This window comes from Dromiciops gliroides, chromosome 3 (genome assembly GCF_019393635.1).
Source record: "Dromiciops gliroides isolate mDroGli1 chromosome 3, mDroGli1.pri, whole genome shotgun sequence".
Taxonomy (NCBI): Eukaryota; Metazoa; Chordata; class Mammalia; order Microbiotheria; family Microbiotheriidae; genus Dromiciops; species Dromiciops gliroides.
This window is the reverse complement of record NC_057863.1, coordinates 580,175,105-580,200,222: the sequence shown is the minus strand read 5'-3', so window position 1 is coordinate 580,200,222 and position 25,118 is coordinate 580,175,105. Positions and strand designations below refer to the sequence as shown.

The 25,118-nt window shown below is 49.3% G+C and overlaps 3 protein-coding genes across 3 annotated transcripts in view; 2 read left to right on the top strand and 1 right to left on the bottom strand.

Annotated features, from left to right (window-relative positions):
* RNF121 (ring finger protein 121) overlaps positions 1-1,661 on the top strand; it is a 117,421-nt gene extending 115,760 nt beyond the window's left edge. Inside the window, exon 9 of the mRNA XM_043991958.1 lies at positions 1,313-1,661. Coding sequence (XP_043847893.1) covers positions 1,313-1,433 — 121 coding nt within the window. The 3' untranslated portion in view covers positions 1,434-1,661. The remainder of the gene's footprint in view (positions 1-1,312) is intronic.
* Positions 1,662-14,378: 12,717 nt separating this feature from the next.
* On the top strand, positions 14,379-17,517 carry LOC122750840 (interleukin 18 binding protein). The gene is made up of 6 exons (XM_043997674.1): positions 14,379-14,418; positions 14,653-14,739; positions 14,934-14,999; positions 16,583-16,706; positions 16,803-16,950; positions 17,334-17,517. The coding sequence occupies exons 1-6, from the start codon at positions 14,391-14,393 to the stop codon at positions 17,469-17,471; spliced, it is 591 nt and encodes a 196-aa protein (XP_043853609.1). The 5' UTR covers positions 14,379-14,390; the 3' UTR covers positions 17,472-17,517.
* Positions 17,518-18,108: 591 nt separating this feature from the next.
* NUMA1 (nuclear mitotic apparatus protein 1) overlaps positions 18,109-25,118 on the bottom strand; it is a 68,321-nt gene continuing 61,311 nt past the window's right edge. The window contains 7 exon segments of the mRNA XM_043993737.1: positions 18,109-19,152; positions 19,525-19,716; positions 19,877-19,993; positions 20,352-20,549; positions 20,996-21,132; positions 22,026-22,293; positions 23,349-23,595. Coding sequence (XP_043849672.1) covers positions 19,141-19,152; positions 19,525-19,716; positions 19,877-19,993; positions 20,352-20,549; positions 20,996-21,132; positions 22,026-22,293; positions 23,349-23,595 — 1,171 coding nt within the window. The 3' untranslated portion in view covers positions 18,109-19,140.

Sequence of the window (25,118 nt, the reverse complement as noted above, 5' to 3'; positions counted from 1 at the left end):
GTAACACAAAAAAGAGATGCAGCCTCCTAACTCACAAGCTAGATGTTCTAACATCTCCCCTTTTTCCTGTGAACATTAGGAAAGTTTTCCTTGTGTAGCTTTAACCTCAGACTCTCATGCTATAGTTGAAGTGAATATGATTGAGGTGCCCAGCTGCTCTGTGGTCCTTTGTAGACTTGAAGACCACAATCTTCCTTCCCCCCATTCCCACCTCCAGATTTTCTCTTCAAGTTAAACTAAGCCAGTTCCTTTTCCCATCAGCTTTGTTTTCCTATTGTTCAGTCATATTCGTGCACAGCCATGTCTAATTGTAAGACTCCAGCTAGACTGAGACTTCTTAAGTCTGATCATGGACTGTTGTGCTATAGACCTAGCCCTTGGGCATGCAGCATCTGGGAGGATGACCTTTTCCCATTTATCCGTACCCTGAGAGCCTTGCCTGGCCCAGCTTTTCAACTAAGCCTGACTGGTGGGCCAGGAAAGAGACAGGTGGTAGGAACCTCAATCTAAAGCTAGAAGGTACCTAGGCATCATCTAATGCAGCACCTCGGTTTGTAAAAGAGAAAATGGAAGCCTGAAGAAAGTAAGTGACTTGTCCAAGGTAATAAGTGGCGGAGCTAAGATTTTTATTCAGATCCTCTGATCCAAGGAAAGTGGAAAGCATTTGTTTCTCTTTCCCTGGTAATCAGCAACTCGGGAGCTACACTTCCAATCTTAAAAGTTTGGTCCTGGCACCTTTTTCCCATTCATCGCTCCTGTCTGCCTTAGCCTAGTGTCTGAGTTGGTTGTTCTCTCCTTTCTTGCTCTTCCCTTCTTTCCTCTCCTCCTATCTCCTTTCCCTCTTCTGTACTCCTTTTTTCCCCTTCACCCCCTTCCCTTTTTTCTCCCCTTGCCCTCCTATTCTCCTCTCCCCCTTGCCCTTCTCTCTTCCCTTTCTCTTTATCCCTTCTCTATTCTGTATTCATCCTTGTCTTTTCACCAAAATTGATGTAAGACCCTTCTAGAGGCAGGGATGGGGTGTTGGATGTGGGGGGAGGAGTGATGGTGAACAGCTGTTAAGAAACAGTTTCAATTCCTCTCTCGCACAGCTTCTGTTGGGCATCAGCAGGTCTCTCTGTGGAAGTTGTTGACTTAGGGGGTTGTCAGGGAAGTTAGGAATAGTCCACTATAGGCATGTCACTGACCAGGGAGGATCAAGTCATGAATCAGAAATGTCCCCTGCGGTCCTGACAGCCCGCTAGTCTCAGCCACCAGAGCCTTCTGTTTGTTCTCTCACTGTGGGCCCCTTTTCTTTAACCTATGTGCACTGAAGATGGGAGCGGCCTCATGTCATGTATGGACAGCTGCTCGACTGGCTCCGCTACCTTGTGGCCTGGCAGCCAGTCATCATTGGACTGGTACAGGGAATCAACTACACGCTGGGTCTGGAGTAAGCGTGGAGCACAAGGGAAGCAGGGGCAGAGGGCTCTGTGGCAAGCAGCCCACCAGCCTGAGGCCCCTGGCCTGAACCAGCCTCCTCCCCTCAACACAGCTGGCAAAGACCTCATCATCCTCAGCTCCAAGGGAAGACTCTTGTTTCTGGGGGTGTGGCAGTGAACCAGCCCATGGGGGCTCCCGGACAGGGAGGTTCTTTTTAAAAGAAAATTATTTTAATGACTATATTTAAAAACCTTTTTTATTGGAAGAATGTGAGGCAGTGACAACCACCTCTCCCTTCCCCTCCCCCACTTCCTGGTTCTCTTACCCTTCCTCGTCCCCATCTGCTGGCTTGAGAGCCCCAAACTGAAATGGGAAGATGTGTGGCAGCCTGGGTCACAGGCAGAACCCTGAAAGAATCATCCTGGGTCTCCCCATCTCTGGAAAGAGTCCTAGCCCTGTGTGATAGCAGAGTTGGAGGATTTCCCTAACAGCTTCTATGCCTGGAAATCTGGGCCTACATGAGGAAGTGTGCCCCAATCCCCCTCTGGCTAAGCAGTGTTGTCAGTCAGGATTCCTGTGTATTAGCGTTCCAAAGAGCCAGCCAGAGAACGAGGAGTCTCTCCTTAATGCTTCTTGGCAGACAAAAGAACCTACAGATGTCAGAGCACAAGGAGGCTGAGCTGCCTTCTCTACATATAGCTGCAGGATCCCATCTTCTCCTGGGGTGGTCACATATATACCGGGCAGTGCCGGCCAGTGGCATCTCCTTGGGTGCCTTCCCTTCATACCTTCAGCAACCTCTGTCAGGTTGGGCAGGGCCCTCTTCCAGGGTAAATGATCGCGCCTTCGGATTTTCCAAAGCCATGAATCCTCCTCTCCCCCTGGATCCTGCCCTGTTCTCCCAGACACACCCACAGGTATACCTCCTCATCCCCACTTCTTGATGTTTTCACAGTTGGGAACCCAACACTCTCCGGGGTTTGGAGATCTCAAGTGAAAATAGTGGCATTCAGTGGTCCTTCTATAGGTCTGGGGAGCAGCATGGAGAGAGCCGGGCCTACCCCCTCAGGAAGAGCTATTGTAACCTGACCATGTGAAGAGTTGCCCCTTCTTTTGGGAGTTCCTCATTAGGGCCTGACTGCTTTTTTTTTTGGGGGGGGGGGCCTTTATTTTTATCATCTGGTTATATAAGCATCCTGAAAGCCATCACTGTCCCTGAGTGGCTGGAGAATTGTCACCCAAGGCTGTGTGAGAACTAGAGAAACCGAGGCTTCAGGGAGCTGGGGGAAAACCCATCTGGGCCTTGGATATTTACTTGGGTTAAGGCAGGAAAGCTTGACAGCATGTGTGAGGAGGCAGGTTTTCAAAGTGAAGTTGGAAGTAGTGACTAATGTGCCAAAGGTAAGAAGGAAATGGGGATCTTGCAGCCGAAGTTGAGTCACATCCTTCCACGTGCAGTGACTTTCCTAGACTCCTAGATCTGAGTGTATGTTGCTGAGAACAGGCCAACCCAGGGAGGGAATTCCCAGTTTAAGGGCTGGGTACATTTGCTGCTCCAGTGATGGGGGCTGTGAGGGGAGAGTCAGTTACTTAAATGTGATCTTCAAGGCCCACAGACGAGAAAGCTGACCAGTCAACCTAGGGTTTGGAGGTAGAGCCCTCAATAGGAAAAGTGAACTCGAGCCCCACGAGGCTAGAAAGACCTGGGGTGACAGCTTTTAGCCAGTGCCCACATCATGCTTCTTGAGGTCACTTCAGAGGAGCATTGAACCAGAGATCGGGGAAGAGGACATAGAGGATGGCCCCTTAGAGACTTGGGGACTCCTCTCCCTACAGAAGGCTTTCCTGGCTTTGAGAGATCTCTAAGATGCCAGAACCCTTCTTTCCCACACTTAGTTCTCAGGCTGGCTGAGGCTGCTACTAGTTTAAGGGAGGGAAAAAGAGGGAACACCACAGGTCAGCCTGGGCTTCTGCACTAGAGGCCACATCCCAGGCTGACCCCCTCCCCCCCATCCTCAACTTCATAGGGAGGGAGGGAGATTATTGGTAGGTTTTTCTTGTTGCTGTTGTGGGGGAAGGGGGTGGGGATCATGGGACGGCAGAGGCCAGACTGGGAAGAGGGGAGCCCCTCAGCTTTCGAGGCCAACTTCAGGGCCTGTAGCCTGCCCCCTAGGGAGGTGGTGGGCCCAAGCTTTCTCACAACTCCAGTTTTAATAAAACCCAGTGAGCTGAGAGAAATTCCTGAGTTCCTTTTCCTTGGCTCCTCCCATGCTGGATCCTCTGCTCCAGGAAGGACTGAACCTAGCCAGTACCATACCATGTTCAGAACTTTCTGCCTGCCTCCATTCCGATGGGTTATGGGTTCATTTGTCTGAGGTTACAAGATACTGACCAAATACAGGATCGCTGTAAGCAGAAGAGGAGTCACAATCCAGGGCTATTTTCCTTGGAGACAGGGCCAGCCTATTCCTGCCCACCTGTCTCTCTCCCTAAACCCATGTGCTTCAGGCCAAAAAAGTCTCATCCTCACTGGATCTCAGTTTACTTATCTGTAAAATGAGGGCTTTGGACTAGATGATCTTTTAAGTCTGTGATCTCTAATATATTATTCAAGTGATGGTTCTGCCAAAGTTTCCACTCAAAGACGCAGCTCGCCACCCTGTCCTGCAGTTACTCGTGTTCTCCCAGTCACTGAGCTGAGCTAGTCCTCCCCTCCCCAAAGGCCCAGGTCTCCTCTCTTGCTGTGCCCAGCTTACCCCTCCCTCCTCTGTTTTCTAGCCTTGGAACTGCCTTTGAGACTAACCCTCCTGGTTTGTCCTTACCCAATCAAAAAAATATATTTTTCTTAATGATGTTGGGGGAAATATGGTTAGACATGAGATCAATACTCAAGCTCTCTCCTGCATTCAAGGAGCTTACATGCTATTGAGAGAAATTACAATTATTAAGTAGAACATATATACAGTATCAGTGGGAATGGGAGGGAAAGACTCCGGAAAAAGTCAGTGCTTCTCTCAGTCCCACAAGTCTGAGACATCAAAAAGAATGGACACCTGAGGTGTCCAGGACAGATCCTGCTGCAATCAGTCAACGTTATTCACCAGGTACTGTGCTGGGAAAAGAGGCAAAAGATAGTCCGGACCTTCAAGGAACTTAAAATCTAATGCAGACACAACATGTAAACAGATATGTACGAAGCTATATATGAGATAAGTAGGAAATGACAGGGAAAGGTGCTGGAGGGGTTGGGGAAGGCTTCCTATAGAAGGTGGGATTTTAGTTGGGACTTAAAGGAGTCCAGGAGGGTGAGTGGTTTGAGTGGAGGAGGGAAAGTGCTACAGGCATGGAGGGCAGCTGCAGAAAATGCCAGGAGTCAAGAGATGGGAGTGTCTTGTTCCTGGAATACCAGGAGACCAGTCACTGAATCGAGTATTGAGGAGTAAGACTGAAAAGGTAGGAGGGGCGTAGGTTATGAAGGGCTTTGAATGTCAGGATTTTGTATCTGTTCCTAGAGAAAATGGAAAGCCACAAGAATTGGAGTGGGAAGTGACATGATTGGACCTGCACTTTAAGAAAATCACTTTGTGGGGCAGATAGGTGGCACAGTGGATAGAGCTCTGGCCCTGGATTCAGGAGTACCTGAGTTCAAATCCGACCTCAGACACTTGACACTTACTAGCTGTGTGACCCTGGGCAAGTCACTTAACCCCCATTGCCCCACAAAAACAGAAAAGAAAATCACTTTGCTAAGTGGCTAGGAAATACTCTGAACATTTGGATGGAAGCGCCCAAGGCCTGGCCACATATGTGCTCTTCTACCTAAGTACCCCTCTAGAGTCATATTTGGGACAGAAAACTCACTACGTAGTGCAACCTCTACCTACAGAGCTCTCTTCTAACTTCATCAAAGAGAATGGAACGGGCTGCTTCTCACTCAGTGTCAGAGCCATTGATAGAGCTTCTGGGCCTTGCCAGTATGATGGGGAAGCCCCTCATTTGTCTTTTCAGCTGAAGAAAACAGGTTTTGCAATGGGAAACTCAAAATTATGTTCAAGCAATGGAAAGCTAAGTAGAGGTCGGTTGGTGCGTGCGTGCGTGCGTGTGTGTGTGTGTGTGTGTGTGTGTGAGAAGTGGGGGTCAGCCATGGAGGTTTTTTTGGAAGAGGGAATATGGGAACTGACCTTCAAATGATGAGTAGGAGCTGGATGGGAAAGAGGATGAATGATTCCAAGTTACAGGATGGATGTTAAAGGGAGGGAGCAAAGATGGAGGAGGGAAATGAGCCTGTGGTGCCTGAGAGGAGATGTGACCAGAGGAGGGCATGAAGCTAAACCCCAAAAGGGAGGTTGAACCAGACAATAGAAGTCTTTGATCCTGGGTGTCTCAACGGGAGTTACCCAAGAAACCTGTTCCAACCAAGTACATAGTGCTAGGGTTCTGTTAGTGGGCACTGGAAGTTTGGAGAAGGGAATGCATACTTACTGCACTTGAGGGACTCACAGTATATCTAGGAAAATATGATTCAAGATGGGTTGGGGTTATCTGAGAGCTCCATACTGGCGTCCAGAAGGTGGAGGGTGCTGGCCAGGCCAATGTGATGTGACAGCCTCTTCCCGTCCCTCACTCAACCCTCTTTTTCCCGTGTTCATCTTGCCGCCACCACCAGTTGACAAAGTCAGGAAAGGAACTGAGAAGATTAAGAACCAGAAACATGAAGAGGGGAACAAGAATGATCTTCTTTCTGCCTGATAGTTATAGGGCAAGTGGGCATGAGCCATGAACCAGCATCAGGAAGCTCCCAAACCCAAGAGGAAAGCAGAAGAGAGTGGGGAGACACACCTTCAATGCGGGATAAGGCAGCAATAGAGTTCACCTAGTCAGTCAGAGAAGCCCTCTCTGAGGGCAAGACAAACATCTCCCTCACAGGAGAGGCTGGATACTGACTATAGAAACTCATCCCTGAATAAGGCCAAGGGCACTGAGTTCTGAGGGATGAAAATGTTCCCTCTCTGGACTGCTCTGGCCATCCCTCTGCACTAGTATTCCAACGACTGGCTTACCCCTGGGGGTGACTGTGGACACCCCAGCTGGAAGACGCTGGACTCATCCTTTGGCTTGGCTGGACCATACAGGCACCCCCAGGGTAGAACAATGGGTAGCATGTTACATGGGTGTATGTGGGGAGTAGAAGGGAGTATCTGCCATGTACTTGTGAAACTGAGTCTGACTACATGGCTCACTGTGTGTCCTGGAGGAGTTCCCTATCTCTTGGTCAGAGTGAAAGTGAATGGGAGGAGCTTGAGGACAGAGGTTTCTAAATATTTCCCATCATTGGGGGGTGGGGGGAGCAGCACTTTGGAGGACTCAAGTCACATTCCTAGTACCTGAGCCCCCTATAAATCTTTCCCTAGCCCTCACTTCATCCCTGAGAAATTCCTCCAGTCCATTTCCAATCCTATCCCCTCAATCCTAAACCCAGTGAAGATACAAAATACCCTCCCCCTTCCCTCTCCCTAACAAGCAGAGGATAAAGTCAAAGAGAATCAACATGGAACTAAGTGGAGTCATGGGAAAGGGAATGGTGCTGGACTTCCCTGGAGGACAAGATGAAGAAGCTGAGGGAGTTTAGTGCCTAAGCTAGGGTCATAGAACATAGGTGGGAGAGCCATCAGGGGTGCTAGAGACCATCTCTAGGAGAGGTAGCATTTCTAGGGCGATCGATGCGTAGGCAGCGAGGAGGCACAGTAGAGAAAGGTGTGGAATTTTAAGTCAGACAAATGCACTTTGAATGTTACCTCAGACCTTAGCTAGTTGTAGGATATTGAACAAGCCATAGAGCTCTCTGTGCCTTTTTTCTGTAAAATGAGGCTAAAAAAAGTATCTTCCAGGGTTATTGTGAGGATCAATTGACTTAATGGTGATGATAGCAAATGTTTTTTAGATGGCACCTACTATGTGCCAGGCACTGTGCTAAGCACTTTATAAATATCTCTTTTGATCCTCACAACAGCTCTGCTTTGAGGTAGGTGCTATTATTAGCATCCTTGTACAGCTGAAGAAACTGAGGCCAATATAGGTTGAGATTTACCCAAGGTGAATAGCTAGGAAGTTTCCGAGGCCAGATTTGAACTCAGGTCTTCCTGACTCCAGGCCTAGCTCTGTCTTCTTAGTTGCCTCGATGTAAAAGTGCTTTTTGAACCTTAAAATAAAATACAAATGCTAGTCATTATTAGCTGATGACGGAACAACTATTGCAAATTGACTCAACAGTTCAGTAGTTGAAATAAAAATAGAAGTGGCATTTGAGGAGAGGAAGACAACCCCCTCGTTTTACATCATTTCATGAGATGCTTGGTCATCTCAGATTGCAGCACCCACGAAGAACTGGTGAACAGACCACCATGAAGATGATTGCAGTTTTTGCACTGAATCCTGTTGCAGACCAAGAGGCAGAGAATCCTACCCCCGCCCCTCCCTGAAGAACAAACCTCCAAGATAACACGTACCTTGCTCCTCAGTGACTTCAGTGTGAAGGTGGTATCAGGGAGGACAATGACAAGTTGGAAAATGTGCTTTATGAGTCAGGCATGCATGAGGCTAGATGCTTGTGAATTTCTTACTCAGAAGCTTCCTGTCTGTGTATGACTCCAAGAGAGTCAAGGGGCATGAGGTGAGCGATGAAACAACATCCCCCCAAAATGAAAGTGACTGTACGGAACAAAAGGAAATTACTCCTTACTGATGTTGGAGGCACTTCAGAATCTTATGCAGTCAAATCTTTTAAAGGTCAAAATCAGTACTGAGCTAGAAGAAAACACTGGCACTAATTACAGCTCCAACCCAGCCTATTGAAACAAGCCATCGACTCTGGAAAAGTGGGAAATGGACACCAATCCTGATTCCTGCTGTTTCTTGAGAAGTTCAGAGGAGGTTTAAAAGAAAAAGAAAGTCACCCTAAAGAATGCAGAAACCCCCTTGGTCATAGGATGATGGAATTAGAGCTGGGAGGTCATTTGGTCCAACCCTTTTATTGTACAGAGGAGGAAACCAAGGCCCAAAGAGGATAAGTGATTTGCCCAAGGTCATGTGCTAGTAAGTACATTGGATTCCTTTACAAAGAGATACAGCAGCCCTGGGCTTCATGTATTTAGAGCAAAGCTTCTTAAACTGTGGGTCATGACCCTATATGGGGTTGCATAACCGAATGTGGGGGTGGCGAAAATTTTAGCAAGAGTCAAAGGTTATGTATACCTATTTTATATACCATTATACCCAGGGTTGCATACAAATTTTTTCTCAGGTGAAAAGGGATCACAAGTAGAAAAGGTTTAAGAAGCCCTGATTTCGAGACCAAGCTCATTTATAGAACATTATGAAACAAAATGGTTGAAGGTTATGTCTCTGATCACCTTACAAACCTGCAAACAGCAGTAGAGAAGCAAACCAGTCTTCAGAAAACTTAGCAAAACTCAGCTAAGCCCCCCAAAACTTTTATAAACAAAATGGGAAAGAAAACAGTTGCAAAATGAAACGTATATGACAACATTTCTTAAATCAATTCTTATCAGTGATGACAATAGAATCTTTACATGTTGGCTCCTAACAGCTCTATGGCTGAGGAAATGGAAGTGGTGCTGGAGCGGAGAAAGATGGGAAAAGTGGCTACACCCAACCAAGTACACCCAGAAGAAATCCATGCAATCAGAATGGCTCTCAAGTGATGAATTTTAATATAAGTGAAATAGTAAGAGTCCAAAAGAATGGGAAAGATCACAGAGGCTATAATTACCAGCCAAAGGGAAAAAAAGGAAACTGAAAAGACATCAGTAACTACTGAGCTTTATAATCTCTTTATAAAGCCTTTATATGAGTGATCTGTTTGCTAAATTATTATATGCATTTGGTTTTTTGTTTTTTTTGTTTTTGCAGGGCAATGAGGGTTAAGTGACTTGCCCAGGGTCACACAGCTAGTTAATATTATATGCATTTGGACAGATGACCCACTTGGATTAATGCATTAGTACAACTAATTAAATGGCCTCAGATTTAAATAGGAGGAAAATAATGGGTTGGATTGGATTAGAGATGTATAATTCTTGCAGTCATTCCTATTGCATTTGCTCCCTGATGTAAATTAGCCTCATTTTTTTTAATGAGCCCTATGGCCCAAGGGGTTCCAAGAAGCTCCTACTCTGGACCCAGATTCCTCTTGGGGATAGCCTGACTCCAAAAAGAAGGGATCAAGTTTCTCTCACCCCCTGACTCATTATTCCCCCACCCTGGACAACTCTGGAGAAAATCTAAAACAAAGCTTAGGTTTGGCTCTTGTCTACTATGTAGCACCTCCTTTCCCTTATTCTCCCAAGTTGCATTTGTATTCAAGGGTTGGACACCCAGAGGGTGACTGCTACTTCGTGGTGCTAGAACAATCTGTGGTCCAGACCTCCCAAAACCATATAGTCATGAGCTTTGACTCCCCCCTCCTCAAGAAATCACTTTCATTTTAACAGCCAGTTAAATAACAATTAACTCAAAAGTAATGACATTTCTGGGGGCAGCTAGGTGGAGCAGTGGATAGAGCACCAGTCCTGGAGTCAGGAGTACCTGAGTTCAAATCCGGCCTCAGACATTTGACACTAGCTGTGTGACCCTGGGCAAGTCACTTAACCCCAATTGCCTTACACACACAAAAAAGTTAATGACATTTCCTAAAATGGCATAGTAAGAACAATAGCTACAAAATATTCCCTCCATAAACCTGGGGGTTTACTCTTCCACAAATACATCCATTCCTGTAGGAAGAGTGAGCTCAGACTTAATGACCCACATGTAGGGAACACATGCAGCCAAGACAACCCATATCTATGGTCCTTTAGGACTTCCATATATACTTTTTCTTCTTGCAGAATCCTCTCGCTATATTCCTCTGGCCACAGATTTTCTGCTTGGCAAGTCAATGAACTGCTCCCAGGAGCTGCTCCCTCCTCCGCCCCCCAAAAAAAACCCAAACCCTTAATTGCTGGGGCTAGTCCACAGGTGGATCTCATGTACTGTGAGAGAGCTTGTTTCCTGCTTCAGGTGACTAAACTCTGTGTGTCCTGTGTATCTTTCTGAGAATGGGGAGGTCTCTGCTCCCTTCAAGATGCTTTATCTCCTCAGGAAGTAGCTCTACTGCTATGACCACTGGGTTTGAGAATGGGAATCTTACTCCCTTCTCTCATGATGCCTTCTGGTTTAGGCACAGGGATCATACTCCATAAAGCTACTCTTGGCTTCATTGACTCCCTAGCTTAGCAAGCAAGCTTTTTAAAGGTGACTGAGGAAGAGGTCATTTTTTTCCCCCACCAGCTAATGAAGTAAACTGCTTCTCTAATTCCTTCAAGGAGAACCTTATACTTCCTAAAGAGGTAGCAGAGTTGTTTTCCCCCATTAGATTGTGAGCTCTTTAAGGGCAGGGACTGTCTTTTGCCTCTTTTTGTATCTTTGGTGCTTAGCACAGTGCCTGCCACATAGTAGGTGCTAAATAAATGTTTATGAATTGAGTGTTGACACCTTGTTGAACACTATCATCTCACAATCTCTTGTTGCTCTTTGCTTACTTTTGTTGCTTAGTCATTTTTTCAGCAGGTATGACTCTTCATGAACCCATTTGGGGTTTTCTTGGCAAAGATACAAGAGTGATATTTGCCATTTCCTTCTCTAGCTCATTTTACAGGTGAAGAATAGAGGCAAACGGTGAGGTGACTTGCCCAGGGTCACACAGCTACTAAGTGTCTAAGGACCAATTTGAACCCAAGAAGCTCTGACTTCAGGCCCATTTCTATCCACTGAACCACCTAGCTGCCCTTGCTTAGTTTACTGTCTCTATCTGTGATTATATCCTGGGGTGGAGAAAATCAGCTGGTCAAGGACTAAACTCCTCCCATTTCATCTGGAATCTGGCCCCAAAAGGTTAAGGGGATGCTTTCTAGAAAAGGTCCTCAATATATAAACGAGGTATCAGGTATGACAACTAGTTATTTCCTCTATCACAAAAGAAATATTTAAAAAACAAAACTCCTAAGCATGCATTGACAAATCTCTAAGATACAAAGTCACCCCTCAGCATTGTTTTTTTGTTTTGTCCCACTACCAATGAAGGACAACTGCTCTGCAATGCATCCTTTTTGACAGCCGGGACATTAAGAGCTTAACTGACTTTCCCAAGGGATGGGAATTCACAGCAGTGTATGTCAGAGGTAGAATCAGAAACATGGACTTGAGACTTAGTCCTAGGCCAGCTTTCTATGTACTCTGCCATGATAGCCATCAGGACTTTGTGGGGCTGCTGAACACATTTCACTTTTACCCCAGACCTGTACCAACAACTCACCAGGTCCAGGTGTTCTGGCAAGTCAGAAATGGCTCTTTAGTCCTCTCAGATCAGGATGCTCCTGTAGGTGATCATCTCCAAGAAGCATTATAGTTGGGGGCAGCTAAGTGGCACAGTGGATAAAGCACCAGTCCTGGATTCAGGAGGACCTGAGTTCAAATCCAGACACTTGACACTTACTAGTGGTGTGACCCTGGGCAAGTCACTTAACCCTCATTGCCCTGTTCTCCCCCCCCCCCCAAAAAAAAGCATTTTAGTTGTGGGAATCATCTCCCATTAGGTAGTTGGTACTGATAAGAACCCAGGAACATGCAACCTCATGAGGTAGCCTCTATAGCAAGAAATGTCCATCCCATAGGATCATCAGTTGCTTGTACCCAGGGAAGAAACAGGCAGAAGGAAATCAAGGACCTGGAAAGTATATATCCTCACTGCCATGAGCTCAAGATGTGGCCTGTATTGCTATCCCTCTCTCATTGAAAGTCCAAGGGGGAGTTGGCAGAGTCCCAAAGCAACCTGCTCAAAGAGTGGTAGAGCCTTTCTCCTCAATCCTTCTCTAGATTATTAAATGAACAGGCCCTTCCTGGTTCACTCATCCATTGTCTTCAACTCAAGCCCTGTCATGGAGACTGAGGGACCACTCAGGAGTTGCTGAGTTATACAAGTCAAAGAGGCCTGAACACATGCCTAGCTCCTTGGGAAGTATTCTATGTACGGTCTTGTTGTGATGCTCTGTCTGGGAATCATGGAACACCAAGATCTTTAAAGAATCACATTTGATGGTGCTTCAAAGAGCACCATGGTGAATGAAAATGGGCTATAGTATATTTATTACCAATGCTTTAAAAAGGGAGATTTTTCTCCAGTGACTAAAGAGTTAATTGACTATAACTGATGACAGTAACATCAGGAAATGTCCTTGTCGGGCATGAAGTCCCCGAACTTCTAGGTTTCCTAATCATGGCTCACAGACATACTCAGATCTCTTCTATCCTTTCCAAATCTCACTGATCCTCTAAGGCTGATCTCTGAGTCCTCTAAGAAAGTCTTCCCAGCCCACTCACTAAGGATGTCTCTCACTTCTTAGAACTCCTCCACTCTTGTAGTCTCTTCCCACTAATGTGGCTCATAAACTCCCTTGTGACATCTCTCTCTCTTTTACTGTCATTAAACTCATTGGAGGAAGTCTCATCTCCCCAGCTAGATTCTGAGAGTCTTGGCTGTCATGAAGAAAAAAGAGTAGCTGTGTTCTGGTTAGCCACATGGGCAAAACTCGGGATAGTTACTGGAAAGTTGCAAAGAGGGAGATTTTGGCTAAATATGATGAGGAAATTTCCCAAGAGTTAGAACAGTCTTAAAGTAGCCTAGATAACCTCAGTAAGTAGTAAGTTTCCCATTACTGGAGTTATTCCAGGGAAGGACAGATAACCACTTGGTAGTGATGTGGAAGAGAGAATTATTCTCCGTTTGAGTCCTCTGAGATATTCCCCGAGGCTTCCAGCCCTTTGATTCTGTGATCTTGAAGTAGCCACAGTCAACCAATGAGCATGTATTAAATACATAACTATATGGGGGCAGCTAGGTGGCACAGTGGATAGAGCACCAGCTCTGGATTCAGGAGTACCTGAGTTAAAATCCAGCCTCAGATACTTAACACTAGCTGTGTGACCCTGGGCAAGTCACTTAACCCCCATTGTCCCAGAAAAAAAAAATACTTAACTATATGCTACAAGACAGATACCGTGTAAATAGGAGTTAGTCTCAGAGGGAAGGAAAGGAGGGGGCGTAGCTTGGGGAGCGGAGTTTAGGGGAATGGGAAAGTTTTCCTGAAAAAGGTAGGATATGAGAGAGAGCAGTGGGAGGTGGGGGAGCAGTCCAGGCTGGGGGACAGCCAGTGGAAAGGCACCAAACCAAGAGCTGTCTCCTGGAGTCCTGTGCTAGTCTGAGGAGGGAAGTAAAGTGTAAGAAGACTGTAAGTATGTAAGTGACTGGAAAGATGAGGCCACGTTAAGAAAGCAGACGATAGGGTTATGATTTGAGAACAGAAGGGGATCTTAGAAATCACCTGGCCCAGCCTCATCTTCCAGGTGAGCAAATGAAAACCTTGAGAGATGAAGAGGTGCCGCTGGGATTGGAACCTGTCTTCTGACTCCAAACCTGGAACTGCATTACTGCCTCCTGTCTTCATTCCCAGTTGCCTATGTGATCCTGGGCAAGTGACTTGCCTTCTCTGATCCTGTTTCCTTATCTATAAAATGGGAACATGTGCTCTGTCTTTCGTAGTAGTGGTATGGACCCCATGGACAATGGATGTGAAGATGGTTTACTACTTAAGCATTACCATGGGCCCTCCTCCCTGTCCCGAGCACTCACGTGCACACAACACAGACACGCAGGCACACAGAGACACACACAGGTTTCACTTTCGTGGGTCACACTGGTGGTCACTGATCTGACATCTTGCTCCTCCCATCCTGCCCCAGCCAGGGAAGTGGGGATGAGTAGGGGAAATGGAACTGTCGTGGAAGGGAAGTGGTGAGATATACATATATAGTCCAGCCTTAGCTGAGCCAGTAACAGAGGGAGAGAGCCCCAGACCATGGACATTAGGGAGCCCAGGACAGAAGGTGGGTGAATGAAATCTATGGTAAACAGGAGTCAGTCCCATTGTGTGAGGGGGGCAGTGGAGATAGGATCAGGCAGGAGCTGGGGTGCTCAGCACCCTAGACCTGACCCTGATCCTCAGGGGACTCTGAGCCTTTTAGGGTCCTTTTTTGTCTGGTCTGCTCCCTCTCCCCAGTGACAGGGTTTGGGGACACCCCCTCCACAGCCCCAGTCACCTCCTCCACTCCCTTCTTTAGGCCCCCAGGTCCAGTCTAAGATAAGCTCATTTATCGTCCCAATGCTGCTGATGCCGATACTGGGCTTGGCCCTGGCCCAGGATGCAGGTAAGAGGGGGACAGGTAGGGAGGAGGTCCCCCATTAACTAAGTGCCTTCTGTGCCTACCCCTTGGGCCATGCTACAGAGTAGGGAGATGGGTAGGTGAATGCTTCACCTGGGGTATGATGGGAGGCAGAACCTCTGGCCCTAGGGTGTAGCGACCCACATACCCACCATGCTACAAACCACTCTCGCCCACAGTGCCGCTGTGCCCAGAGCAGGACCTGGATGTGATGGTGACAAGGACAGAGTCTGAGATGTCAATGAGTAAGGACGGGGTATGAGAGAACTGGGGTGGAGGGAGGTCAGCTATGAAAGGCTGGAGGGCATGAAGGGAATGTGGCTGGGGTTGAGTAACAGGACAATGAGCAGGGGCTGGAGGCAGGTGGCCCAGGGCCCCCAGCCCTAGGGAGTGGCATCCCTTGGGTTAGCAGAAAGCATTGGGCCTGAGGTAAGCCAAGTTGTAGCTGTCACTATACTATTCCCTACCACTGGGCAAATCACCTATAAAATCAGGGCATGGATTAGATGATCTTTCAAGACCTTTTCAGCTGTGATAGTTTAAGAACAAGTGTATTTGACCCATCTTTCTCTTACCCGGAGATAGTACAGATCACCTTCCTTCAGCCACTCTTACATTCACTTACCCAAGTTCTGAGAGTTGGCAGGGAAAGGACATGGCTGAGGGTGAGCGTGGAGAGAAAAAAATGGAACTTGGCAGAGCCAGTATTTGTAATCCGGGTACCTGGGGCAAATGGATGGGGACAGAGGCAGGGAGGAAACACCCCAGACCTTGGCACACAAAGCCCTCTGGGTGGAGAGACTCGGGGAAGAAGCCAGACAGTGCTGGCCAAAGAACAGCCCACCTGGGGTATTAGACTTGCGATTCTACCATTGTCTGTGTAGTGGTGGCCATTCTGTGTACCTCAGGTCAGATGGGAAGCCAATAGCATGGGTAGCTGCACTGGACAGACCAGCTACTCCAGAGAAATGGGAGGCAGCAACTGGGGCCCTGGCGTGGAGCCAGCAGAACGCCATGAGAAGTAGCTCCAGATGTGAGGAGCGGTGGTGGAATAGGATCTCCTTGTGGACTACCCACCTGAGCCCTGGGACAAAGCTCTGATAACCTCACCTTGGTTACAGTTCTGCAACTGAAGACTAGCCTTGGCCAATACCCACAATGCAGGAGACTGAGTTGGAGGAGTCAGGGAAGGGATACAATAACAAACAAAACCCAACAAAGGACATTTAAGTGGCGTTAGAAAGTTTGCAAAATGTATTCTCATTTTACCATGAATCCTCACAACTGCCCCATGAGAGAGCACAAGTATCCCATTTTACAGATGAGAAAACTGGGGCCCAGAGAGATTAGACCTGGGACAGGATCACACAGCTAGGAGGTCTTGCTCTCATTCTTTCCACCATGGCCCCCTAAGCAGACCCAGCTGGAGGAAGTGATCCCTTGGATCAGAGTACGCAGAGGTCAGGATGGAAATGGAAAGCAGGCTCATACACTTGGGAGTCAGGCTGCTAGAGACCTCAGCAAAGTGGCTCCAGCAGTGACAGGCAATGAGCTAGTGGGAGATGAGAACAACAAAGCCTCAGGGTCCCTCTTCCTCTACTCCAGGTGAGGCTGAGCCTGTTTCCCTCCCTCTCAATAGGTGAGGGTGGGAAGGGAAATGGATGTGTAAGCTCTCTGAAGGTACACAGGAGGCACATGATCCAAGTTTTCATTAACTGACGTGAAACCCTTTTCCAGCTGAGTGGAGTTTGGGAGAAAAGGGGAGGAGTAAGAATGACGTCAGGGATGGCCCTGGGACCCAGAACACTTTGTCCCCCCCCCCCCCCAGATGGGACGCTGATCCTGTCCTGCAGAGGCTGCAGTCACTTTGCCCACTCGAGTTTCCTGTACTGGCTGGGCAACCGTTCCTTCATAGAACACTTACCGGGCAAACTACGGGAGGACGAGACTCGGTAACCAGGGGAAGGGTTTGAGGGAGGCCGGGAGGACCAGGGTGCGTGAGGACTAGGGGCGCTCTGCCCTCCCTAACCTGCCCACACCCTCCCCAGGAGGCATCGACAGAGCGGGTTAACCTGGCTACGCCGAGACCTCATACTGGAGGAACTGAGCCCCGCTCTGCAAAGCACCAACTTCTCCTGCGTTCTGGTGGACCCAGCCCAGGTCACTCAGCGCCACGTGGTCTTGGCCCAGCTCTGGGTGAGGATGATGGGAATGGCTGCATGGCCTGAGGGGCAGGGCGGAGTAGGCACACAGGGGAAAAGAGGTGCTGTCACAGTCCTTCTCCCCGCCCTCATCTAGAGGCATGTCCTGGAGCCCCACTCTGAAGCACGGGCTCACTGCTCCAACCATTCGATTCCCCGTCTGGGAACAAGAGGCCTCGCTAGAGAAAGGGCCTTGCCAGTCACCTGCCCAGGATGATCCCTTAGGCTCAGAAAGCATCGAAGGGGCCATTTTCTCTGCACCTACTAGCTCTGCCCAGTCCTATGAAGAGTTAGCACAGGGCTGGCTGGCATGGGGTTCCCTCAGAAGTACCCCTACTCCTAGGCCTCTCCACTTCTGACACTTCTATTTCCCATCAGGAGACTGATATGAGAGCATCTCAAATCCCAATCCTCGGCCACCAGCCAGGGAGTGCCGGCCCAGTCACACCGGCGACAACTTTCAGAATTGGGGAAGAATCCCAGCCGGCCGATCCAATGGCATCAGACCAGGCCTGACCCATCAGGGGAGCACATGGATCAAGGAAGCCTTGCAATAAAATGTTAATCCCAGGCCTTGTCTGGTTCTCATCAGGTCCCAGCAGGTGTGACAGGGGTCTCTGAACTTGACTGCCCATCACCCTGAGCTGGCTGACTGGGCGTGGCAGGGTCTGCACACCAGCAGGATCCAAAGATGTGGGGCTGCTCCTTATGAGAGCAAGCATTCACTGTGCACGTGGGGAAACAGGTGCAGGGGGAAATGATTTCTCCAGTCACACTGACAAAAAGGAGCAGTCGTGGCTGAGCCCTGGGGCACTAGACTTCAAAAAACAGAGGCCCAAAGGGGCAAAGGAAGCCAGGCAGTGGGGAATCTGTCCTCAGACTGGGGGATCTCAGGGACAGGTGGGGGTGAGGCCAGGCAAAGATGACCCACCCAGAAGGTAGAGGTCCCCTCTTTCTCGGTTCTTCCCGGGACTGGGGGGGGGGGGGAAGGGGGAGAAGTGCAGCTCAGTGGCCTCTCTGGCCTTGGTAAATGCCAAAGGGACAAGCAGGGGTTGGGGGGCCTAGCCAGCACAGGGGGAAAGGGGCGATGTTGGGAATAAGGAGTCTGAACCTTTCCTCCCAACCCTCTCCTCCCTCAAAGCCAGCCCAGCCCTCAGGGAGAAAAATAAGACTTTATTTACAGTAATAACATTTAAAAAATTCAAACAGATGACCCTTGTCCTACCCTCTCCCTTCTGCTCCAGGTCCCACTGTCCCCTCCTTGTTTCTTGTCTCTCCAAAATCTTGAAGGAGCAAGGAGGCAGTACTTCTGCCTGCCCCATGAGCCACAGGAGAGAAGATGGGAAGGGGACCCGACCCTCCCGTCTGCTTCCCCAGGTTCCCCTTAGAACAGGTTCCATCAGCTGGGAGTGGGGTGAGGGCCTTGGGGTGGTTTGTCTGCTGGCAAATGCCTCCTCAGGGCAGGTAAGCACCCAGAGGCAGGAGAGAGGCTTAGAGGTGGCAGGGGCTGATGAAGCTTAAGTGTCTTTAGATGAGAAGGATTGTGATGGGGATAAAGGCAGAGGAGTCCAGGCAGCTGGGGGGGTGGATGGCAGAGACTCAGACTCTCTCTTCCCCAACTAATTTTGGAAACTTGGTTTCTCCAACGCCAGCCCCTGGAGCGGTTGCAGCCACCAGAACAGGAAGCATCCCTAGGGATGGAGCTCATGGAAGGCACTGGGGACCAGGAAGGAGCCTCCTTCGGTGCCCAGGGGGACTTTCCAAAGCTTGTAGCTAAGAGAGGCTGAAGAAGGGAGAAAAGAGGAGCTAGACAGTCTGGTCCCTGGGGCCTGGCCCCCTCTACGGTCTCTCTGCTGGAGAGCTAAGGGGGATTACTGTGCTTCAATGTAAATGGGGGGGACAGGTATAGGATGATCTGGCTAGGAATCAGCCAGGCCCCAGCTCCCAGGAGGCAGCCTCCAGCTCCCCACCTGCCTCCCTGGGAAGGTGTGCTGTGTGGGACTCCAGGCAGGGGGAGTAAGAGGCAAGTATCAGTGTCTCTGGGGAGATGAGACGTCTCCCTACACCGAGCACTGAGAGAAGGCACTGGAGAACAGTGGGCTGAGGCCCAGCATGTGGGCCCCGAGGGAGAACAGGGAGCTGGCACTGAAGATATGGGCAGAAGATGCTCACGGATCCTGGTCCCTCAGTGCTTTGCCTGGAAGAGACAAGAAAGGCAGGCAGATGAAGGATGCAGAGGACAGGAACCTAGACCCCCCCATCCCCCCACAACCCGGGCACTAGTATTCCTTCTCTCAGAATCCTTTGGATGCCAAATGCCCCATAGCTTCCCCAGAAGAGTAAGCTAGAGGTCCTGGAGTCACTCTGAGACCCAGCTCCCGGAGGTCAGAGCCCTTTTGTCCTGTGTCTAAGGTGTCCCCAGACCATCATTATCTGCACAGGATCCTTGGGGCCTAGTTTTGCAACAACAAGACAGCTCCCTGGGCTGGGGGGTGCTCAGGTGGCTCAGTAGATGTCATGGGTGTGCACGGCCCTGGAAACCTGCCCCATGCCCTCCCTGGCTCCCTACCTTGCCCCTGGCCCGGGGAGAGGAGCCAGTGCCAGCAGTGGTGGTGGCAATACGGGGGGAGCGTCGGGTCCCACTTCGAGTGAGGGGAGAGGCCTTGGCTGCAGCTTTCTTAGCAGCCCCCCGAAGCAGGCTGTTCCCCAGTCTCTTGGGTGTGTTCAGAATGTTGAAGGCCAAGGACTGGCGTCTGCTGGTCTGCAAAGGAAGAGGAAGAGAAAGCTGAATGCACGTGGGTGAGCAGGTGCGCTGGGCAGTGCCCAGGTCCAGCTCTCCACCCATCTCCAGTCTCACCCTTGAGATGAGCATGAGTGTTCACTCAGGGGGTCTTATGCCCCTCTCAGGGCCTCCCCCTCACCTGCTTGTTGGCAGCAGGAGCCCCTTTCTTCTGGCCCTCGGTGGCACTCGTCTTCCGACCTTCATGTCTATCCCGGGGAGTAAGGGGACGAGGGAAACAGCTGGTTGGCTTCTTAGCCTGTGGAGTAAGAGGGAGCGTGGGACACTAGAGCTGGGGCCTGCTGAATTCCCAGCAGAAAAGAGACTGGGAGGTGGCCTGGGACCCTCAAGTGATAGATGGGGTAGAGCCTGGGAGAGGAGAGCAGTCCCACCCAAGGAGACTTCAGTGTGAAAGGTCAAACATGGAGACACGAGAACAGGCCAGGGGACCCAGCAGGATCCCAGGAGGAGCCAAGAAGGAGCCTCTCCTCCCAAGGTGCCCTTGAAGAAAAAGCCCTGAGCTGAAAGTTGGGAGATGGGGGCCCCAGGCCATATGCTGCTGCAGCCCCCACCCCCCACCCCATCCCACTGGGAAGGGAGATCAGGGCACCACGTACCTCAGGGGTGCCGAGGCCTTGGTCGGGCTCAGTGGAGACACGCTTTCGGTGCTGCCGGGTGGTAATGCTCGGGGGGATGCGATGGACAGCACCGTGCTCGCTGATCTGGGCCGGCTGCATGCTGGCTCGGCGAAGGGTCTCCTGGGGATCTCCGGTCTTCATCTCCTCATCTGTGATGGTGCTCAGGCTCATGGAAGGCTGAGGGAAGCGTGGGACAAAGAGAAGGCAGGGATGAGACAGGCCCATAACTTGGAGCGGACCCATGTATGATGGCCACACCTGACCTAAAGAACTTCTATCTTCTCACCCAAGGCCTCTCACCCTGCTTGAAATGTCTTCTGTAAGGCTAGAAAACTGGCCTGAGAAGCCCACGGACACAGAGCCAAGAGGATGAGTTTCTGCAATGGAAATGTCTACCTGAAGACTCAGTATAAAAGTGAAGTGGGGATGGATCCTTGGAGCAAGGATAAGAGAAGTAAGATATCCTGTCTAGGCAGAAGCACATCCAGGCATGGGGGAAGAGGTGGACAAGGGGGACGAGGGAGAGTCTGCGTCTAAGCTCTGTATCCACCCTGGGGCGGTCAAAAGAGCAGAGCTGGGCTGATCCAAGCGGCCGAGGAGGGAGGAGGGAGAGGGGGCCTCACCCTGGCCTCCAAGGGATAAGAGGTCTTCAGGTGGGGGAGGCAAACACGGTTGCGCTGCTGCAGTTCCGCGATTCTGTTCCAGTCCTCCAGCTGCTCTGGCTCATCCTGACAGGTGCCCGTGTAGAAGCTGCTTCGGCCTGTGATGGACAAGTGTGGGGTGGGATGGGAAGAAGAGGAGGGGCTCAGGACAGAGGAGGAGGCTTTTCTGCACTGAACATTCTGCTTCCCTAATGTGCCCTAAATCCACTGAGCCCAGAGAGAATCAAATGTGGTGAGCAGCAGACAGGGATTCCTTCTATACCAAACCCCTCATATAAACCAAGATGCCTTCTTCCTTGGGTGTGGAGGAGAAAGGCCCCAGGAAAGAGACGGGGGACGGCAGACCCCAGTGCCTCCCACTGACCCGGAGAGTGGCAAGACCAAAAGGCAGATGCCTCAAACTCCAGGTTTTGAGGCAAGTTGCTAAAGGTAATTGATTATCCTGAATGAGTCTAGAAGTGTAAGAGACATACCTGGGGCCACACACAGGAATGGACAACCTAACCTTCCACAGGCCTCTGTCAAGTCTGCTTTTGATTCCCTAATCTAATGCTAGGGAACATGCAAAGAGAGAATTCACAGTGGAAGGATGATGAGAGGGTTGACCTAACTATATATCTAGAGCCCCAAGATCTGCTAATCCCATGAACAGCAAGTAGTCCAAGGGACACAGGCTACGGCGCTCCAGGTAGCAGTATGATTTTTTTCTTTTCAGCATCCCAACTGTGAATCCTGTGGATTGATCTTAAATTTAGTCTGCAGTACCTAAGAGCGCACACATGGCTTGGCCAGGAGGTTCATGGGAGTATGTCAAGGAGTAACACAAAACAGCTCAGGATTAAAGATATTCCAAAGTGTTGTGAGGAGATAACCCAGCTCCCCACGGTGGTCCTGCAGCAGCCTAACAGTCTGTATGCCTGGTCCCCTGGCAAGAACCTGTTGACTTGTGAGCCCCCTCTATAGACCATGCCTCTCCCTTGAGGACTCTCACCTGCAGGGGCCCCGCTAGACACCCTGGCCTGGGAGTGCCGGGCCGAGCTGCGTGTGGTGGGCCTGTAGCCAGGTAGGTTGAGCAGAGCCGAGTTACCGTCTTCCAGGGAACCCAGCCTGGTCCGGGACTCCCGGGAGGGGCAGTCAGCCAGGGACTGAGCTGAGGATGCAGAGCGCAGGCTGCCACGGAGGCCACGCTGTGGAGCAGGGGCTGACTGTGTGCTGTAGAAGGATGAATTCGAGCTGTCAGCTTCCTCGGTGTCCAGCTTCTAAAAGACAGATCGGTTGGGTCAGCCCAATTCTCTTCAGAGCTCCTTTAATCCTGGGCCAACCTACCTTGATTAACCCTGCACACTTAGACCCTCTCATCTAGCCCTTACGTTTATATTCCTTTGTCAACAGGCTTGTTTTTGTCAGTCCTCACAACATCTGCTAATAAAAACAACCCTTTGCATTCGTAGAGCATTGTACATTTATCATGCCACAGGTTCACAGAGTCAGAAGAGCTGGGATTACAGACCAGGTCTATCATCTCTCAGTTGTGTTCTTTCTGCCAGCCCTAAATGTGCCAAAGATTAAGCTTCCTGGGGTTAGCAACTGTCTTGTCTTCTTTTTGAATGTTGTGCTCTGAGAGCTCACCACAGAAGGCTTTCCCAGCCCATTTCCCCATCTTAGCAGAGAAAGATGAGGCTCCTAAGGATCATACCAGATGCTGCAAAAATCTGGCATCAAGAGCTTAGGGTGGGCAAGGTCAGACCACAGTCAGGTGCGACAACTGACTCTGGAGGGGCAATGACATCTCAGCCATTACAGAGATTCCAAAAGGGGCTGGAATCATTTCATTCATCCCATCCCTCTTTATCCTCTTTCATTAGAGACTGAATGAAGTAAACACAGCACAAAATGGAGGCAAGTCAGGGGACCTTAGTCTTGCCAGTTCTAATGCTAACTTACCATGTGACTTTGTGTACACCTGACACCTCTGTGGGCCTCTTTCCTAAACTGTTGAACTGGATAATTAATTAGCTCAACTACTGTAAAGAGATGTGAGGATCTTTTACTGTGGATCAGGCACTCAGGACGTAAAGGCACAAGTGAGAGGAAGGGAGGAAGGGCAAGAAGAAAATAAGCATTTATAAAAAAACACCTACTGGGTGTCATGCGGGTGCTAGGTGTTGTGCAAATATCTCTGGATCTTGAGGAATTTACATTCTAACAGAATTGGTAACAAAGTACTTAAATGAGTAGTCACTTGAGGTCCCTGAATTTAGTCTCCAGGTCCAAAATCATCCCCTTCTCCCCTCTACCCCCATGTTAGCCTCACCCTGGACAGCATTGTGATATCAATGATCTGGGTGGTGCGCCTGCGGGCTGAGCGGGTCTTGGGACCAGAATCCAGCATTTCACTCAAGGAGTCCAGGCTGCTTTCTAAGGGGGCCTGTCCCTGGGCAGGGATTGGTGTGAAGTACAGGCTCTCCAGGGACTCCACCTTGCTAGGCAGATGCTGAGAGATGGGTGAGGCTGGCTCCCCAGCGAGGCTGGTGCCATCAGGCTGGGTTCGGGATGACTTTCTGTAGAGGCAAAACCCAGTGTTAGACCCTTGGAGCTGGAAGACATTTTTGCATGGGTAGCACTGTATCATTTTCATCCCTGCTGAGTGTAACACCTAAGATATTCAACACAGGGGGTAGCTAGGTGGTGCAGTGGATAGGGCACCGGCCCTGGATTCAGGAGGACCTGAGTTCAAATCCAGCCTCAGACCCTTGACACTTACTAGCTGTGTGACCCTAGGCAAGTCACTTAACCTTCATTGCCCCGCGCAAAAAAAAAAAAAAAAAGACAAGATATGCAGCACAAATTTGCCAATTTGGACAACTGGTAGATCTGTGCTGTCTTTGTTGCAAGTAATGACAGATGAAAATGAACTCAAATTGCATTCTGTTGTCTTTTTCAATCTGCAAACCTCATTTAGATATAAAGATAAATAAGCTCTGCTAAGGCAGAGGCCTACTCTTTACCCTTGTTATTTCCTGCCTTTACAAACATTATTGCTTCTTGGAAAACCTTTCCCCTGTAAACAGCCTGTCAATATTCCATAGATCCTATATACTTGCTAACCTGGACTACTTACATCCCCAACAAATGCCCCTTTGCTCACATGCTACCCTATCCCTGCACTGTCTTTCTCATTTATGGCATCTCCACCTGTTGAAATCCTACCCATTACTTAATATTCAGCTTAAAATGCTACCTCTTTTAACACAAATATTTACACAAGCAGTATGTATAATAACAAAGTGATCAGAGGAATGACTGAACAAATTGTGCTACATGAATGCAATGGGCCATTAGTGGGTAAGAATTGATGTGTATAAATTCAAAGAATTACAGGAAGACTTCAATGAAGTGATACAGAATGAAGAAAGCAGATTCAAAAGAATGATACAGGGGCAGCTAGGTGGCGCAGCGGATAGAGCACCAGCCTTGGATTTAGGAGGACCTGAGTTCAAATTCGGCCTCAGACACTTAACACTTAACTAGCTATGTGACCCTGGGCAACTCACTTAACCCCAATTGCCTCACCCAAAAAAAAAAAAAAAGATACATCATTTTAACAACTATATAAAGACAATGTAAAATATTTTTGCATTTGTTTTGCAGGGCAATGAGGGTTAAGTGAGTTGCCCAGGGTCACACAGCTAGTTAAGTGTTAAGTGTCTGAGGCTACATTTGAACTCAGGTCTTCCTGGCTCCAGGGCCAATGCTCTATCCACTGCGCCACCTAGCTGCCCCATAGGTAATCTTTCTTAAACACTGCTGGGATCATGTTCCTGTTGTATTCAGGAGCTCCCTAGTGCCTAGTGAAGTAGAAACGCTTCACTTTGCCACTCTGGGTCCTCCACAATGACTCCAACCTACAATTCTAGCTTCATCTAATTCCCCTTCACAAACTCTTCATAGTAGTTGACATCCTATCTTCTCATTCTCCTCTCTCCCATCTCCAAGTCTTTGTTCATACCCCATGCCTGGAATAGATTCCATTTCAGCCTGATGAAGGCTGTTGCAGTGGCCTGATACTGAGCTCTATCATGTG